The following is a 19518-nucleotide window of genomic DNA, read 5'->3' as shown; positions in this document are numbered from 1 at the left end:
CTAGAATTTTTAAATGACAAAAATCCAAGGGTTCTGGCTCTGTGTTTCACTTTGCTATAATTTGGCTTTCAAAATAATATTTAGTCAAAGTAGGGTTTCTTTCTTTCTTTCTTTCTTTTTTAAGATTTTATTTGTTTGAGAGAGACAGACAGATAGTAAGAGAGAGCACAGCACGGGGGAGAGGGAGAAGCAGGCTCCTGGGCAGGGAGCCCGCCGTGGGACTCCATCCCAGAACCCTGGGATCATGACCTGAGCCGAAGACAGACGTTTAATCAACTGAGCCCACCAGGTGCCCCTATTTCTAACTTGTGTAGCATCTGTGTTGTTTTTCTGTAGCCTTTCTTTTGGCACTTTGGTCTCTTATTTCTTCCTCCCTCCCTTCCTATCTTCTTTTCTTCTGCCAGTACTTATTTACAGACTGGTGTGTTATGTGTTGGGCTCTTGGGTTTTAGAGATAACAGCTGTGGGCAAGAGAGACAAAAATAACTCCTTTTGTGGTTGGGCAGTCAGGAGGAAGAGATGAGATAAACAAGGGAATTTTATAGTTGATGACTAAGGATGAAAGATTTGCTGGGAAGACATTTGAAGCTTTGGGTGAAGATGAGCTTTTTTTAGATTATGGTGGCTATAGTTCAGCTTTGTTTTTAGATTTTATTTTTCAGTAATCTCTACACCCAAGCTGGGGCTTGAACTTACAACCCTGAGATCAAGAGTCGCATCCTCTACCGACTGAGCCTGTGATGGCAGTAGTTTCCCCTGGATATATATATCCCTTACTTAGAGATAATGAAGAATGGGGCTATTCTGCTGGCTGCTGCTTCATGTCATACTGTCTGACATTCTAGAAAATTGTAGAATGTATTTTGCTTGTATTTCATTTGAAAGCATGACTCTGAGAAGCCACCATTTACCACTTATTTTTGTTTTAGGAGTTTATGAGTTTGGGTTTCCTTTGCCTTGGCTCTGTTTATTTGATTTTGTCTTTTTAGTAAGGTTCTTTCCAATCTTTGCCTTTAGGTACAAGTTCTTTACCAACAGGCAGTCATTGCCCTAACTTCCTTGCATGTAATTCCAGGGAATATGAGCTGAAGGTATAGTTTTTGACTTCTTGGACTTTATTTATCTAATTAATTGAAAATACATTTAAAAATTTTTACTTTTTATGAAATTTTAAATATAACAGAAATGTAGAGAGAATAGTCTAATTACTATCGTAATCACGGTTGTGGTGTAATTAATATAATGGTTTGATTACTAATAATATTGACCTAGATTTCCCAGTTGTTAACATCTTATCCCATACTTCCTTCAGCTTTTTTTTTCTGAAATATTTTAAAGAAAGTTGTAAATATCATATTTTACTCCTGAATACTGATTATGCGTCTTAAGAAAAAGACATTTGCCTACATTACCACAGTACCATGATTAACCAACAGAATCAACGGTATCTTACTATCAGCTATGTTAAGCCATATTCATTCACATTTTCCCAGTTGTCTCCAAAATGTCTGCTATAGCTCAATTGTTACAAGATCCAGTCAAGGGCATGAGTAGCACTTGATTATTATCTCTTTGAAGACTCTTAATAAAGGAATTATTTCCTACCTCCTGCTTCTCCCAAAACCTTCTGGCTTCCCCCACTCCCCTGCCCTCCACACACAGTGACGTTGACTCGCTGAAAAGACTGGGCCAGTTGCCCTGTAGAATATTCTGCCTTCTGGATTTGTCTGAATGAGTCAGGAATTCTGTAGTGAGTTGGGATATAGGCAGGGTCAATTTGGGAAGCCTTATGGTGATTGAAGAGGTACTTATGTGGTGTTGATAGAAAGTGAACTTTCCCATTTGCCAAGCCCACTGAGGACTTTTGGAGGAGTGGGGAGAGAGGGTCTAAGAAGACTAATAAATTATAGATGCTTTCCCCTTTTCCTCTTCCACCTTAATCTCTCTTTTGCTTTGTGATTTCACAATACCAGGGCCATATGTTTTAGGGTTCTAACTTAACTATCTTAAAACTAAATATTTCACTTGATAGGGAACATGAAGTACCGTTAAGCATGGTATTCATATCAGGCTTAGCCACTTACCTGACTTGAGCCTCAGTTTGCTCATCTTACTAAAGAGAAAACCACCTCTTCTCCCATGTTCCCATATTTGGAATAAATGAGGATAATGAGATAAAGTGCCCTGTAAGGGGTTGGCACATTGTAGGACCTCAACAAATGGTAGTAGCTGTGGTTGTAATTGTTAATAGTGATATTTGTGTTTTAGGTTGGAACTCAATTTATACGTGGTGTGTCTGGAGGAGAAAGAAAAAGGACTAGTATTGGAATGGAGCTTATTACCGATCCAGCCATCTTGTTCCTGGATGAGCCCACAACTGGCTTAGACTCAAGCACGGCAAATGCTGTTCTTTTGCTCCTGAAGAGGTAAATGCGATGGGAACATTACTCTTTCATTCATCCAGTATCTGGTCACCTGCTGTATACCAGGATTATTCTCAGTGCAGGGAATTCGAGAGTAAGCACAATATACAAAAATTTCTTCCTTCTTTGTTGGAGGGAAATAGTCAACTGACAAATGTAAGTGTTTCAAGAAAAGTGAGGCAGGGTAAGGGTGTAGCAAAAGATGGCTGTGGTGAGGGTAGGGGTGCTCTATTATATAGCAGGATGGTCAGGGAAGACCTCAATGATGTGACATGTGAGCTGGGAGCAAGTGAGTGAGACCTGGATCTCTGGGGGACGAGAGTCCTAGCTGGAGGCAAGAGGCAGTGGGTCCTAAGGCAGAGCATGCCTGATGTGTTTGGAAACATCAAAAAGGCCAGAAGGACTGGACCCCAGTGAACTAAGGGGAATGGAGATTGCTTACTGATTAGTTTGCTGGGGCTGCCATAACGTAGTACCACAGACTGGGTTACTTTAACAATAGAAGTTCAGTTTTTCACATTCTTGGGAGGCTAGAAGTCTAAGATAAGAGCGTCCGCAGGATTATTTCTTCTGCGGTCTCTCTCCTTGGCCTGCAGGGAGCTGTCTTCAGTCTGTGTCTTTATTTCATTTTCCCTTGGTGCATCTGGGTCCTCATCTCGTCTTCTTATAAGGACACTGGTCCTTATTAGATTAAGGCCCACTCATACGACCTTATTTAACCATAATTACCTCTTTAAAGACCCTATCCCCAAATACAGCTATATTCTGAAGTACTAGGGGTTAGGACTTCAACATGAATTTGAGGGGGACACAGTTCAGTCCATAGCAACTGGAATAGGACATGAGATTGAATGAGTGGGTGGCAGATTATACAGGCTTTGTAGGCCACTGCAAGAACTATGGCTTTTATGGTCTCTAGGTGACATGGGGACTTTTAGAGAGTTCTAGAACAGAGGAGTGTCAGCCGTGTAGAGAAAAGACTGTATAACTGGGCAAGGTGAGTACAAGGAAACCAGTCAGAAGGCTGTTTGTATTAGTTCAGTTGAGATAATGATGCTGGCTTTGAGTAGGATGGTAGTGGTGAGGTGGTGAGAAGTCGTGGATTCTGGATCTATTTTGAACATAGAACCAACAGGATTAGACTAGTTCATGAACTGGACACGGTGTGTGGTTATTGAGAGACCCAACTTTCTAAAATTTAGGGCCCGAGAAATGGAAGAATGGAGAAAAGAGTTGCATTTACTTTTATTCTTCCAGTGGGAGGAATATGTTTATAGGAGAAATTTCAGAAGGTAGATTTTGGACATCTAAAGAAAATTTTAAAAAATTTTAACCTTACAGAAGAGTTACAAGACTAGTACAAAGAAATCTTATGTCCTCTTACCTAGACTCCGCAACTGTTACCATTTATCTGCATTTGCTCTTCCTCCAACCCTCCACCCCACATAGTCTTTTCCTGACATCATGTACCTTCACCCCTAAATACTCTGGAGTGTAACTACAAGAAACAAGGATGCTCCTCCTACATCATTACCACCTTCTACACCTCCCAGTCGGGAAATCTACATTGCTGCCATCACCACTATCCAACCCAGAGACTCCAGTTGGACTTCACCAGTTGTCCCAGAAGTGTCTCTTTCTCCTTTTTGACTCAGGATGTTTTCCAGAAACACTTGTTTAAATCTTTTCTAATCCTGAACAGTTTTTCAGTCTTTCCTGGGTCTCACATCCTTGTCTTGTCTTCAAGAGTACATTTCGTAGAGTGGCCCTCAACTTGGATGCATCCAGTGTTTCCTTATGACCAGACTCAGGCCATGAAATCTTGGCAGGGGTACCACAGAAGTAATGCTGTGTTCTTCTGCATAAATCAGGAGCTGCCTGATTTTGACTTCTCCCACCATGGGTGATGTTCATGACCATCACCTGGTCATGTTGGTGTCTGCTGGGTTTACCTGCTGTGAAGTAACTCTTATTCCCTTTGTAATTGGTTAGTATTTGAGATAATTGGATATAATGTCCATACCCCGTTCCTCATCAAATTTCCACCCACCAGTTTTATCATATACTAGCAGTTTCTGCCTCCATCAGTTACTGGTGCAATGGTTGCCAAGTGATTTTCTATTTACATCATTCTTTCTACATATATTAGTTGGCATTCTACTGTAAAGAACTTTTCCTCCTCCTCTATTCATTTATGTTTTCTCATATTCTTATTTTAGTCAATGGATCAATGGATTATATAATGTTATTCTTACTTATTTTTATGATTAAATTAACCCTGATTTGGCCATCAGAAGCCCCTTCAGTCTGACTTTTGTGTCCTTTTGACATGTCCCCTAATCATACTTTAAGCAGTTCTTTACTTATGGTCAACAAGATGTTCCAGGCTCATCTTGTCCTTTTCCCACGTCAGGTATTTCTCTAGGGAGTCCCGGTACCTTCTGATGTAGTCAGAATTTAGAAACCAAGATCTGATTAGTGTGCTCGCTGCTACTGCAGTTTCGTTGCTTCCAGACCAACTTAGCAGACATACGAGGAAATACTTGTGTACCTGTGTGTGCATATGTAACACAGAAATATATTTCTATATTTTTTTATTAAAGATTTTAAGTAATCTCTACACCCACCGTGGGGCTTGAACTCACAACCCTGAGATCAAGAGTCGCATGCTCCACAGACTGAGCCAGGCAGGTGCCCCTATTTCTATATTTTTATATGGAAGATATATGGAATATTAATTATTTATATATGTATATATATAGTTTGAATAGAACGATACATGCAAACATACATCTGTAACTATCGCTCTGTTAGCATGTGTATATTAAAAAACCCACGAGTGCATAATATTTCCAGTGCAGTCTAACGCCTGAATGTTCTTTTTAGTCTTTGCCTTTTCCATGTTTGTAAATGATTTTTTAGACAGGCAAAAACTTAGCTGTCATTATTTCAATACATTTACTTACTTGCTAAGCCAAGTAACTTAATTGTTAAATATAACTAATCTCCTAGTCACTCTGGCCATTTTCTTTGCCCACCACTTCTGGGACTGCTCCCTACCACCCCAAGTTTTTTTCTTTTCTAAGATTTTATTTGACAGAGAGAGGCACAGCGAGAGAGGGAACACAAGCAGGGGGAATGGGAGAGGGAGAAGCAGGCTCCCCGCCGAGCAGGGAGCCCGATGCGGGGCTTGATCCCAGGACCCCGGGATCACAACCTGAGCCGAAGACAGATGCTTAACCCACTGAGCCACCCGGGCGCCCCACCACCCCAATTTTTTTTTAAAAGCTACCACACACATCATCTTCATATGACATCCCCTCCTTGTCATTACCTTGCTTCTTCAGATGCTCTTGCCTCATAAGCAAGTCTGTGTGCTAGGATAAGAAGAAATGGGAAGATTTTAGACATCTTAAGTTTGAGATGGCAGTTGCACATTTAAATGAAGATGCCAGGTAATGGGTCTAGGGTTCAGGTTTTGTTAGGGAATGCATGATACTTTGTTGATCTGTAAGTGTGTTAACAGTGTTCATTAGAGAATGGTGGATTGATGTGGAATACTGGACTATGTTGTGTTTTATCCTGTTTTGCACTAGTTGGCACACAAGCATCTTTCCTTGCACCGGAGGGCTCTAACCTAGAATTTCTCACACTCCACTGTGCACACTAATCACTGGGGTCTTGTTAACATCAGATTCTGTTTCCACGGCTCTGAGATGGAGTCCGAGTCTACATGTCTCCTGGGAGTTACTGATCCTGTTGCCGTTGTTCCTCAGACCACAAGGCTGTTGCAATGAAGCACTTCCCTACTTCCAGTCCTTCACTGGCTCTTTCTTGCCCTCTGATGAAAGCTGCAGCTTCTGAGTGAACCAACTCGTCATAGGCTTGATTTTTGGGGCGGTCTCTTTTCCTAGCTTCTTCCCCTCCCCTCCCCCACCCCGCCCCAGTCCCCGCACACACATCCAGGCTCTGCAATGACACGGAAGTACTTGTAGTCTCCTTAGGTAGACCTGTTATTGCACACTTTGTTGCCATCTTCCTTCCCCGTGACTACATTTTCTCTTCTTGGCTTACTCTGGTTGGCCCCTTTGATGCACTACTTACGTTATCTTCAGACCGGGTTATGGTCTTCCATTTTGCTTATAAGGAACCCTCAGCTTCTTTTATTCCACGCTGTACTGAAATGGTTGGATCTGCTGGCCTGATCCCCTTTGAGGCAGAGCAAGCTTGAACCCACTGCTAACATGTAGTAAGTGCTTAGAAAATGCTTAAATTGACACGATACCTCTCACAAAATATTTTCAATAATGACAGGTTTTCAGCAGTGATTTTGGCCTTTGTTTCTTCTATCCATGAGTAGTACTTCTTGTGTAAAGGTAGTTTAGCAATGTTTTGGCCTTGGAATCAGACCAGGGATCAAATCCCAGGCCCACTCCTTACTAACTGTGACACTTAGGGCCGGTCGCTCAGCCATCTAAGTCTTATCCGTAACATAAAGGTAATAATATTGGTACTGCCTTGTAACAGTATTGTGAGAATTGAGAAAAGTATGAAAGTATATAGCAAAGGCATAGTAAGTACTCAGTAATGTTAATTGTACCGTTAGGGCAAAAGAATGAAAACCAATTCCTAAAGAGCCAGGGGATTTCAATGATCAGTGAGAATGGGGCATCCAACCATCATTTTAATATTTAGTCCATGATATGTTTTCCAAGCTTGAGTGTACTTATAGATTACATGGGTGCTTGTTAGAAATATGGATTCACTTGCCCAGTAGGTCTGAGAAGACTGTCCAGGGATCTGCATTTTTCATTAATACCCTGGATGATGGTGACTGCCCATGGACCACACTTTAGAAACCCTAGTGTTTCATAAAAGCGCTGAATTTAGGTCTCCTAACTATCAGATAATATGAAATGAGAAGTTAGTAAGAGAAAATCAAGTCAAACTAAGAACAGATGATCTGAAGGCAGGAATAAAGTTGCCATGATGTTCACGTTTCAGATGTTTAATGACTTTTATTTTTTCGCTTTTAACTTAGGATGTCTGAACAGGGACGAACAATCATCTTCTCCATTCATCAGCCTCGTTATTCTATCTTCAAGTTGTTTGATAGCCTCACCTTGTTGGCCTCAGGAAGACTAATGTTCCATGGGCCTGCCCAGGAGGCCTTGGGGTACTTTGCATCAGTGGGTATGCTTGACTTTTTCACACAGTAAGATCCTTTATTAATAGAATCCTGAAAGAGAGCAAAGGAGGGCTCTTAGGAGTGCTGTTTGGTCTTTGAGTAGACATCCTATGGCTTCTGCCACTCCAGAACATCTTTGGTTAGTTTGGTGCTAGAGGTTTTCTTCACTTTACGGTGCTAGCTTGTTCTTTAGATCTCTTTCCTGTCCTATTTGACTATGCCTGCCTATGTATGAATATTTCTACTGGGTCTGTATCTGATTCTCTTCCCAGTTCTCGCAACCTTTCCCTAACAGTTCAGTAAATATGTTGGCCTCATAACCAGTTATCTCTCAGGCGAACATTTTTTAAAAGGCTTAATAATATCCCCAAATAGTTTGTCTTCTTGTCCAGATTATGGATCAGGCTTTCTCATTTTATTCCCTTGTATGGGATGTTGGTCTGCTTTGGTGGGGGTTCATGAAGATGCTACTTAAAATTTTCTAGTAACATTAAATTACAGATTTAGGCCTTGAAGGGGTATGGGTGACTTACCAGTCAATAGAATGACTCATTGTGAGTCTTTGAAGGGCTCACACTTCTGACAGTTTTGAGCTGCCTGGTTCTATTTAGAATGGAAATATATAATTTTTGTTTTATGACTCATGCAGTAGTGTTTCACTTTAGAGATATTTGGATAGGATTATAGACGGCGCTCAATGACTCCAAATATAGTTTTAGATGTTCATTAGCCATCTTTTTAAAATTTTTGTTTAATCTCTCTCATTTAAAGTTAACAGGCACACACAGGTCTAGGGCGTTTAGAGGAGATGAGCCTAATAGACTACAGGCCAAATTGAGTTCAGAGGATCATGCTACAGAAGTTGAGATAAGCATTTACTTGTGTGGTGCCAGTCATATTCTCTTGGGAGTGCTGCTCTGGGGATTTGTTCTCTATTATTGGAATTATGACAGCACAACAAATGATCATTTGGCAGTCCCCTGGTGAACTGGGAGAACAGAATACACCCCCTGGCCTTTCCCAAGTGCCATTTTGCTGTGCCTTAGCATTCTTTGCTTCTTGCCTTGCTTTGAGGAGCGTTAGTCCTAGCTACAGCTTTTTTTTTTTTAACTCAATTTTTTCCCCTTGGACCTATATTTAGATTTTTGAAGCGGTTCTGATAAGCATCAGAGCATACTGTTAGCTGTTTCAGGTCTCATGAATTATAATTGGTAAGGACCAGATATTAACTTAAGATATTTTGGGAGTTCAAGGTTGGTTTTGAGTATGTTGTTTTTCTGGAAGACAGAGCGTTGTTGAAATGTCATGTGATTGAATACATAAAAAGGAAGGATAAATCAGTGAAAGAAGAGGAAAAAAGATGAGGGAGAAGTTGATTCTCTTCCCCTGCCTCACCTCTCTCACCCCTGAAAGTGAGTTTTTACTTTCCAAGACCATCAAGTTTATATACCTGAGTTGCCTTCTTTTTGTAGGTTACCATTGTGAGCCTTATAATAACCCCGCAGACTTCTTCCTGGATGTCATTAATGGAGACTCTTCTGCTGTGATATTAAACAGAGAGGACCAAGACGGTGAAGGTATGTGAATCTATTGAGAGTCACAGATTATTGCCGAACTGAATTGGCTGAAGGTTAGCCATGTGGCAGCTCAGTAAAACATGGCTTTGTGAATTTATATTAATGCTGAACTCTGATAACAGTTGTCTTAGTCTGTTTGGGCTGCCGTAACAAAGATACCTTAGACTAGGTGGCTTAAACAATAATCATTTATTTCTCACAGTTCTGGAGCTGGAAGTCCAAGGTGTAGGGTGAAGGTACCTACAGACTTGGTGTCTGTTGAGAACCCGCTTCCTGGTTCAAAGATGGGTGACCGTCTTCTCTGCCTCCTCACATGATGGAAGTGAAGAGGGGCCTCTTTTGTAAGGGTTCTAATCTCATTCATGAGGGCTGCACTCTCATGACTTAATCACCCTTCAAATATCATCACCTTGGGGATTGGGTTTCAGCATATAAATCTTGAGGGAACACGAACATTCACTCTATAGTATTGGTCAACATAGATTTTGTTTTCCATGGTTGCTATGTTTTTTATTTAATGTATAAATGAGTATTTATGTGATAGTGTCACTTCTAAGGGGAAGTTTCATTTAAAAAAAATGCCCATTGTTTATATAATGTTGTGAAATAAGAAACTTGGCAATTTATATATTTGCATATAGAAGAAAAAAAGGACCAGGTTTGTATATTAGGAATTGTAACTCCCTATGGTAAGAAGTTTATTTTAAAAAAATTAGGGTTCAAATGTTGTAGTTAGGAAAAGATCAGTAGGTTTGCTGTATTCATAAATTTACGGAAGCCGTCGGCCAATTAACTATATTTTTCTAATGTTGTAAAGCAATGACAGATCTAATAATTTTTTATACTCAAGTGTTAGAATTAAGATGTCAGGGAAGAATCTAAGCAAGGGGTTACAGAAAAATGGGCTAAATCAGTTGTTATTTTATTAATAATGTTTCCGTTCTTTATCTACTTTTGTTCCAAAGTCAAGGAGACTGAAGAGCCTTCCAAGAGAAGATCTCCACTCATAGAAAAAATAGCTGAGTTTTATGGCAACTCTGACTTTTGCAGAAAAACGAAAGATGAGTTAGATCGACTCATAAAGGGTCATAAGAGGACGAGCTCAACCTTTAAGGAGATCACCTATGCCACCTCCTTCTGTCATCAACTCAGATGGATTTCCAAGCGTTCATTCAAAAACTTACTGGGCAATCCCCAGGCCTCTATAGCTCAGGTAACCTGACAGATTCTTCTGATTATTCTGGGACATACTCATGTGGGAACATTAGGTTCTGGTATAATCTGTTTTGGGATTATGCTTATCTTCTGCCCAAGCTTCCATTTATTTATCCCCACTCCATTTGGAATATAAAAACAGCCAACAGAACAAGTGAAACACCATGAAATTTTTACTATGGAAAACTTTTTTTGGTGTGTGTGGTTTTTTTTTTCTTTTGACTACTTAATTAAGACTTTTTGTTGATTTAAACTAGCTGGAATGGGCAATCTTTGTTGAAAAATCTTTTCTTCAAAAATTGTGAAATAAAGGAAATGTTTAGCCACATTTAGGATTTTCTGGTGGCTGCATGCATCCATTTCCTGACTCATTCAGCAAATTCTCATTGACCGTGTGTGGCATTTTGGGAGCTTGTATACAGTGGTGAACAAAATGGGTGAAAATAAAACCCCTGTTCTCATAGAGCTTGTTTTCCTATGAGGTGTGACAGATGACAAATTCATACAGTAATGAACTAGATAGCAAGTCATATGGTAAAAGGAGCTATGGAGAAAGTTTAAGCACAGTCGGGGAGAAAGGAAGAGAAGAGAGAAGGAAAGGAGAATGGGAGAGAGGGAGAGAGCAGAAAGGAGTTGATTGCATTTGAAGTCAGGCGGTCAGGGAAGCCTCCATCTAGATTCACTGAATGCACCTGAAGGTCACAGGGGTCAGCTGCTGTCTCAGGGAAGAGCCTGTGTGCAAGCGCTCTTCCCCATCATTGACCTTCTTCATTTTAGGGTTCTCATCTTAGGAAAGCACTAGGTACCTAAAACAGTTGGCAGTTAACACAACGTAGTAAGCAGGCTTGAATCCTGTTAAATAAGGCTATTCACTGTCAGATTAACTTTTCTTTTGATGAAGAGGGAATCGTGTTCTTTGCCTCATTTGGCTGGCTCTATTGGTAGTTGTTGATTAATACCCCTTTACTGTTCTGTATTCTCAGGTGCTCTGTCCTACAAAACCCTAGTATTCCCAGTTCATTGGTCCAACCTTTCTAAGGAAATCAGTTTAGCCAGTTATTTTGGGGGTGGTTGATTTTATTCATTATCAGTCATTGAATCTCTGTTGAGTACCAAAAGATGGCATGTTGTTGGCACTAATAAGATATTACTGACTTCTTGGGGCACCTGGGTGGCATAGTCAGTTGAGCGGCTGACTCTTGGTTTCAGCTTGGGCTGTGATCTCACAGTTGGGAGATTGAGCCTCGAGTTGGGCTCACATGTTCAGTGTAGAGTCTGCTTAAGACTCTCTCTCCCTCTGGCCCCCCATCCCGCCCCATGCATGTGTGAGATCTCTCTCTCTCTCTCAAATAAATAAATCTTAAAAATAAAAGATATGATTGACTTCTTACCACATGCACCAGAATTTTCATACTTCAGTACTGTTGCCTTTTAAGTATTAGTACCAAGAATCTCTGTCCCTCTGTGAGACATACTGCTAATTGCTCCAAACATTTTTGCTGCTATTATTTTGTATTTCTGTCAGAATATGAACACTTCTGTGTGCTATCAATCAAAGTTAAATTTTTATTCTTTTAGATTTGATATCATTTGGAAACAAGTTTGATAAATAAGTCAACCTTGTTTACCCATTGTTTCAACAGTGAGATAATGTAATGGAGTTGATTCTTTAGCGTGATTTATACATTATATATTTTTACTTTGAAAATAATGTAAAATTCTCCTTTTTCTGAAAGTGGCTTATAAGTGTCTTGTCCAAGTCACATATATAGTAATTCTGGGCAGGATGTGATTAGAATGTGGAGTTCTTTCTTTCTTTTTTTTTTTTTTTTTTAAGTTTTTATTTAAATTCTAGTTAGTTAAGGGCACCTGGGTGGCTCAGTTGGTTAAGCGACTGCCTTCGGCTCAGGTCATGATCCCAGGGTCCCAGGATCGAGTCCCACATCAGGCTCCCAGCTTAGCGGGGGGCCTGCTTCTCCCTCTGACCTTCTTCCCTCTCATGCTTGCTCTCTCTCTCAAATAAATAAATAAATCTTTTAAAAAAATAAATTCTAGTTAGGTAATATACAGTGTATTATTAGTTTCAGATGTGCAATATAGTGATTCAACACTTCCATACAACACCCTGTACTCATCGCAAGTGCCCTCCTTCATCCCCATCACCTATTTCACCCATTCCCCTCCCATCTCCCCTCTGGTAACCATCACTTTGTTCCCTATAGTTAAGAGTCTGTTTCTTGGTTTGCCTCTCTCTGTTTTCCCCTATGATTTTGTTTCTTAAATTCCACATATGAGTGAAATCATATGGTATTTGTCTTTCTCTGACTATTTTATTTCGCTTAGCATAATACTCTCTAGCTCCATCTATGTTGTGCAAATGGCAAGATTTCATTCTTTTTTAGGATGAGTAATATTCCATTGTATATACCACATCTTCTTTATCCATTCTTCAGTCGATGGACACTTGGGCTCTTTCCATAATTTGGCTATAGTAGATAATGCTGCTATAAACATAGGGTTGCATGCATCCCTTTGAATTAGTGTTTTTGTATTCTTTGGGTAAATAATAATAACAATGGTGCAGTTGCTGGGTCATAAGGTAGTTCTATTTTTAACTTTTTGAGGAACCGCCATACTGTCTTCCAGAGTGGCTGTACCAGTTTGCATTCCCACCAACAGAGCAAGAGGGTTCCCCCTTCTAGAATGTGGAGCTATTTCTAACACAGCATGATTCTGCACCTTTTGTTGCTAGGCTTTCTTCAGGTGCAGACCCAGGCCTAGTGCCTCCAAGTTGCATGTTCACCCTGCTTGCCTCCTCAGTGAACTCAGTTCCACAAAATGAGTCCTAATAATGCTCAGATTCATGGCAATGTTGTAGAACAAAGATAGAATACGGCATCTCTCTGAGCATTACCTATTCATATTTGTACATACTGGAATGTTAACTTAGGGCAGGAGCAGGCAAACCTTTTTTGTAAAGGGCTAGATAGTGTATACTTTTGGCTTTGCTGGCCGGGTGGTCTTTGTCTCAGGTACTCTGAGACAACTCTGCCATTTTAGCAAGAAAGGAGCTATAGTTAATACATAAACAAATGAACATAGCTATGTTCCAATAAAACTTTACCGATGGACACAAATTAGAATTTCATTTAAATTTCATGTGGCAAGAAATAGTCTTCTTCTCTCACTCTTTTTTCCCCCAACCATTAAAAAGGTAGTAAAACCTGTTCTTAGCTGGAGGGCTAAACAGAAATAGGTGACAGGCGATGTTTGGCCTGTGGACCCTAGCTGGCTGACCTTTGGTTTAGTGTTTTCAATCTTGCATGTATGTTGTTTACTTCTTTAAGTGTTTGAATGTGAGGCTATTAAACTGCTTTATGGCTTCCTGCTGATAAAGCTCGTATTGGTAATATTACAGCCATACTTAGATTTCAGCTAGTCATTTATGTGATTCAGACTTTGCTTCTGATAATACCATTTAACCAAAGGTTGTATTCGGATGATCCTGGAGTAAATGGATCATCGGTATAAAAGGATTTAATGTTCATTTAATGTGCCATGGGTTTTTCTGACCAAATCTATTTGGAACACTCTGTTATAACTCTTAGAGATTAATTTTTCTTTTCTTTTTTTAAGATTTTATTTATTTATTTGACAGAGAGAGACACAGCGAGAGAGGGAACACAAGCAGGGGGAGTGGGAGAGGGAGAAGCAGGCTTCCCGCGGAGCAGGGAGCCCGATGCGGGGCTCGATCCCAGGACCCTGGGATCAAGACCTGAGCCGAAGGCAGACGCTCAACGACTGAGCCACCCAGGTGCCCTGAGATTAATTTTTCCATTGGTGTATTTAACATTTGACTAAGGATTAGTTTTTTGAGTGATGGCCATAATTATCCCTCAGAACTCACCTTGAGATAATATTGCTAAACACATTTGAACAAGAAAGAATAACATATTTTGGGAATTTTTTTCCCCTTCTGTTAAGAGACCAGGTGCACAGAACTCACAGATAGTGTCTTTGTGCACTCTGTTGAGCAATGTTTAGCTTGCTTGTTTTTTTTCTTTTCTGTAATGCAAGAAAGAATAACCTAGATGCCCCTTGTGAAAGCATGACAAAATTACGAGATTAATCATTTTGTCAATGTGTTTGAAAGCTAACTTGAACATTCTTTTAGAACTTTGAAACCTTTAGTAAACATCCTAATGATAAGACTGACAGTCCAGTCTGTTACTATAGGAAATCAAATATTTGAATACAAAAGAAACAAGCATGTAGATTGTCCAGTTTAAAAAGTCTGAACATTCCGGCGTGCCTGGGTGCTCAGATGGTTAAGCGTCTGCCTTCGGCTCAGGTCATGATCCCGGGGTCCTGGGATCGAGCCCCGCATCAGGCTCCCTGCTAGGCGGGAAGCCTGCTTCTCCCTCTCCCACTCCCCCCGCTTGTGTTCTTGTTCTCGCTGTATCTCTCTCTGTCAAATAAACAAATAAAATCTTAAAAAATAAAATAAAATAAAAAGTCTGAACATTCCTAAAGTTCTATTGTCTGAAAGTAGACTTGTGTATATACACATGCACACATGGTAATGGAGTCATCATTGTTTATTTTGGAAGTTTGAACTGTTGGCATAAAGTGCAGTATGTTCTGAGGGTAATGAAAATTATACCAAGGCAATAGATTTTTTTTCCAAATTTCTGACTGTCTTATTAGCACAGGAATTTTGAAGACATCTCAGATCATACTTTTTTCCAGACTGTGGTCTTCACAAACTAGCCTTCACAGATCATTATCCTCTTTTCCAGTTTGGTTTGCTTCATGCCAGAATAGACTTGTAAAAAATTTCAAGTCTTAATACCATCACACTGTTGTAGTACTGAGATTTTTTTTTTTTTTAACTTTGAAGTTTCCAAGGTACATGGTGGGGTATTTTGTTTTCTTTCTTTCTTTTTTTTTTAAGATTTTATTTATTTATTTGACAGAGAGAGACAGCGAGAGCAGGAACACAAGCAGGGGGAGTGGGAGAGGGAGAAGCAGGCTTCCTGCTGAGCAGGGAGCCCGATGTGGGACTCGATCCCAGGACCCTGGGATCATGACCTGAGCCGAAGGCAGACGCTTAATGACTGAGCCACCCAGGCGCCCTTTTGTTGTCTTTAGATAACCATTCCTTCTATTTTTATATTCAATGCAATATAAAAGTACAATAAGTAGAATTTTCTTTTCTAAAGACTTTATTTATTTATTTGACAGAAAGAGAGACACAGCGAGAGAGGGAACACAAGCAGTGGGAGTGGGAGGGGGAGAAGCAGGCTTCCCGCGGAGGAGGGAGCCCGATGCGGGGCTGGATCCCAGGACCCTGGGACCATGACCTGAGCCGAAGGCAGACCCTTAACAACTGAGCCACCCAGAAGCCCCAATAAATAGAATTTTAATTAATTTTAAATAAATTCTATCACAGTACAACCCTTAATCCTTTGCTTAGAAGTGTCCTTAAGAGACAATTTTATGAATCTTAAAAACAAAAGTGATGTTTATGTAGTCTTCTTAGGAGTCCCCAAACAGATCGAGGAAGCGGATGTAGGTAAGAGTGGCAAAGAATTGGCAGCTTAGTTGTACACTGTTGTCTGTAGGACCTTGGATGGAGGTTGTTAGAGAAGCTGTGACAAGAGAATGGGTAGTGGAAGCATTTGAGTACCTTCAGAAAGAGCTGGTTGAATGCTTCGGTGGAGGTGACATTGCGCTTTTCCAGTGCAGGCCTGCCCTGCCCCCTGGGTCAGGTCGGCGGTCAGCTTACCCCTGCTTCCTCATCACGCAGAATAAATTGTTAGAATTTTTTTATGTGTGTTTGAAAATTTTTATTTATTTATAATGGTAAGAGTAAAGATACCCTGTTTTTATTTGAACCTCTTGAAATATAAAACTGCATGTTCATGGGGCGCCTGGGTGGCTCAGTTGGTTAAGCGTCTGCCTTCGGCTCAGGTCATGATCCTGGAGTCCCAGGATCGAGTCCCGCATCAGGCTGCCTGCTCAGCGGGGAGACTGCTTCTCCCTCTGACCCTTCCCCCCTCATGTGCTTTCTCTCTCTCTCATTCTCTCTCTCTCAAATAAATAAAATCTTAAAAAAACAAAACAAAACTGCATGTTCACTAGCACAAAAGGTTGAGAGTCCAGGTCAGAACTCTTATCCATTTGGACTTTATTCCTTAAATGACCTAGCCAGGCGCTTGCATTGTTCCCCTATTGTATATGGCCCTCCCAGGCCTGGTGGCCTGAATTGGACCTTGAACTGGCCTGGTGAATCACTGGGAGGAACCTTAGCATTCCAGGGGTCTACTGTGTTCTATCAGCCTCCCAACACACAAATCAATTATTTTTTACTTTAGAAAGCAGTCTAATAACATACACTGTTTTATATTCATTCAAGGACTTTGTCTGAACCACTTGAAGTATCTATCTCAATGAAGAGATTTTATTATGTAGACTTATGTCTTATAATAATAAATGGTGTGTTAAGTTTTAACACTTGTTTTTCTTTTTCTTTTTGGAAAGATAATTGTAACAGTCATCCTGGGATTTGTTATTGGTGCTATTTTCTATGATCTAAAAAATGATCCTACAGGAATCCAGAATAGGTAAGTAAATTTGGATCTTGATTTTGAGAAAGTGCTGTTACAACTTTCTAGCTAATGAAAATCCATTAAGAATTTGAATTTGAGACAAGTACAGGATAAACTGAGGAGGGGGATAAGTCAATGAACTGCAAGCTGAATGCGTGTGTGTGTGTGTGTGTGTGTGTGTGTGTGTGTGTGTGTGTATGGTGGTAATTTATACAGACTCTACAGGTAATTAATTTTTACCTTCTTTTTTTTATTTTTTTTAAAGATTTTATTTATTTATTTGAGAGAGAGAGAATGAGAGATAGAGAGCACGAGAGGGAAGAGGGTCAGAGGGAGAAGCAGACTCACTGCCGAGCAGGGAGCCCGATGTGGGACTCGATCCCGGGACTCCAGGATCATGACCTGAGCTGAAGGCAGTCGCTTAACCAACTGAGCCACCCAGGCGCCCTAATTTTTACCTTCTTAACCAGTTTTAAGCATACAGTTCAGTGATATTAAATACATTCACATTATTTTTTTAAAGATCTTATTTATTTAGAGAGAGAGAGCATGCGAACGGGGGGAGGGGTAGAGGGAGAGAGAGAATTTCGAGCAGACTCTGCACTGAGTGCAGAGCCTCACTTGGAGCTTGATCTCATGACCCTGAGATCATGACCTGAGCCAAAATCAAGAGTCAGATATTTAACTGACTGAGCCACCCAGGATCCCCAGTACGTTCACGTTATCGTGTAACTATCACAACCATCCAACTCCAGAACTTTTCATCTTCCCAAACTGCATCTCTGTACCTATTGAACAAAAATTCCTCATTCTCACTTTCTTTAGTGCCTGGAAGCCACCATTATACTTACTGTCTCTGAATTTGACTACTCAAGGTACTCATATAAGTGGAATCATACAGTATTTGTCTGTTGGTGACTGGCTTATTTTCCTTAGCATAGTATCTTCAACGTTCATCCATGTTGTAGCATATGTCAGGATATCTTTTCTTTTAAAGGCTGAATAATATTCCATTGCATGGATATACCATATTTTGTTTATGCATTTCTCTGTCCTTGGACACGGGTTATTTCTACCTTTTGGCTGTTGGGAATGTTGGGGAGGAAGAATTTCCTCTGTCATTCAGAGTCCTTCTAGTAGGACTGAGAATCACATTGACATGAGACAAATTAACAGGAGAAAACCGAGTTTAATAGCATATATAGAGGGAATCCACACAGACATGCAAATTCCAAAAGCAGTGAGACAACATGATACTTATACGAGCTAAGGAGAAGGCTGGGTAGGGTAAGGGGAGAAAGATTTTAGCAGGAAGGTGGGAGATGATGTTTGGAAAACAAAGGTTGCCCTCTTATGCAGATAAGTTTCTTAGGCAAAGAGGCATCTTTCTTAATAGCTCTCTTCTTAAAAGGCTCTCCTTTCCAATTTAAATTTAGGCAGTTGTGGGGGAGATAAGAAGCTTTTTTTAAAAATTTTATTTATTTGACAGAGAGAAAAAGAGAGAGCAAGAGCACAAGCAGGGGGAGCAGGAGACAGAGGGAAAGGGAGAAGCAGACTTCCCACCAAGCAGGGAGCCCGACGCAGGGCTTGATCCCAGGACCCCAGGACCATGACCTCAGCTGAAGGCAGATGCCTAACTGACTGAGCCACCCAGGTGCCGTGAGATAAAAAGCTTTTCCTGAGTCTGCCGGGTCCTGATGGCTTTTAACTCAAAATAATTTTCATGTCAAAGTGACCCATCTTGGAGTGGCCTGCCCTTTACTCCTAATTGAGCAATGTTGCTATGAATGTGGATGTACAAATATCTGTTTGAATCTCTGCTTTAAATTCTTTTGGATTTTTACCCAGAAGTAGAACTCCTGGATTATTTGGTAATTCTATGAAATATTCTATCTTCCACAGCAGCTGTATCATTTTGCATTCCTACCAGCGGGGCACAAGGGTTTCAATTCCTCTACAACATTACCAAATGTTATTTTCTGTTTGTTTGTTTTTTTTTTCTTTTAAGTAATAATAACCATCCCAATTGGTGTCAGGTGATAGCTCATGTGGTTTTTGATTTGCATTCCCCTAATGATTAGTGATGTTGAGAACCTTCTCATGTGCTTATTGGCCATTTGTGTATCTTCTTTGGAGAAATGTCTATTCAAATCCTTTGCCCATTTTTTAATTGGATTTTTAAATTGTTGAACTGTAAGTGTTCTTTATATATTCTGGATATTAACCCCTTATCAGGTATAAATTTGCAAGTATTTTCTGACCTTCTGTGGGTCATCTTTTCACTGTTGAGAGTGTCCTTTGATACACAAAAGTTTTAAAATTTTGATGTAGTCGAGGTTATCTGTTTTTTGCTTTTGTTGCTTGTGAATAAGTTTTCCTTTATATTTTTTGATTTGTTTGCCATGGGGAGGTGGATGACACTCGGTTTTTTCTGTTATATGGTTAGCACTTATGTTAGTTTACCTTACCAAGTTTTAGTCATCATGTGCCCTTACAAATATTTT

The 19518-nt window shown here is 40.2% G+C and overlaps 1 protein-coding gene across 4 annotated transcripts in view; it reads left to right on the top strand.

The window, feature by feature from the left end:
• Window positions 1-19518, top strand: part of ABCG2 (ATP binding cassette subfamily G member 2 (Junior blood group)) — a 138677-nt gene that overhangs the window by 105156 nt on the left and 14003 nt on the right. For all 4 annotated transcript variants that reach the window (XM_027599824.2, XM_027599825.2, XM_027599822.2 and 1 more), the window contains 5 exons: window positions 2269-2426; window positions 7465-7616; window positions 9084-9188; window positions 10154-10401; window positions 16947-17029. In XM_027599824.2, coding sequence (XP_027455625.1) covers window positions 2269-2426; window positions 7465-7616; window positions 9084-9188; window positions 10154-10401; window positions 16947-17029 — 746 coding nt within the window. The remainder of the gene's footprint in view (window positions 1-2268; window positions 2427-7464; window positions 7617-9083; window positions 9189-10153; window positions 10402-16946; window positions 17030-19518) is intronic.

The sequence above is a fragment of the Zalophus californianus genome, chromosome 2, assembly GCF_009762305.2.
Source record: "Zalophus californianus isolate mZalCal1 chromosome 2, mZalCal1.pri.v2, whole genome shotgun sequence".
Lineage (NCBI taxonomy): Eukaryota > Metazoa > Chordata > Mammalia > Carnivora > Otariidae > Zalophus > Zalophus californianus.
Note: the sequence above shows the minus strand (reverse complement) of the source record. Positions and strands in the feature narration are given on the sequence as shown.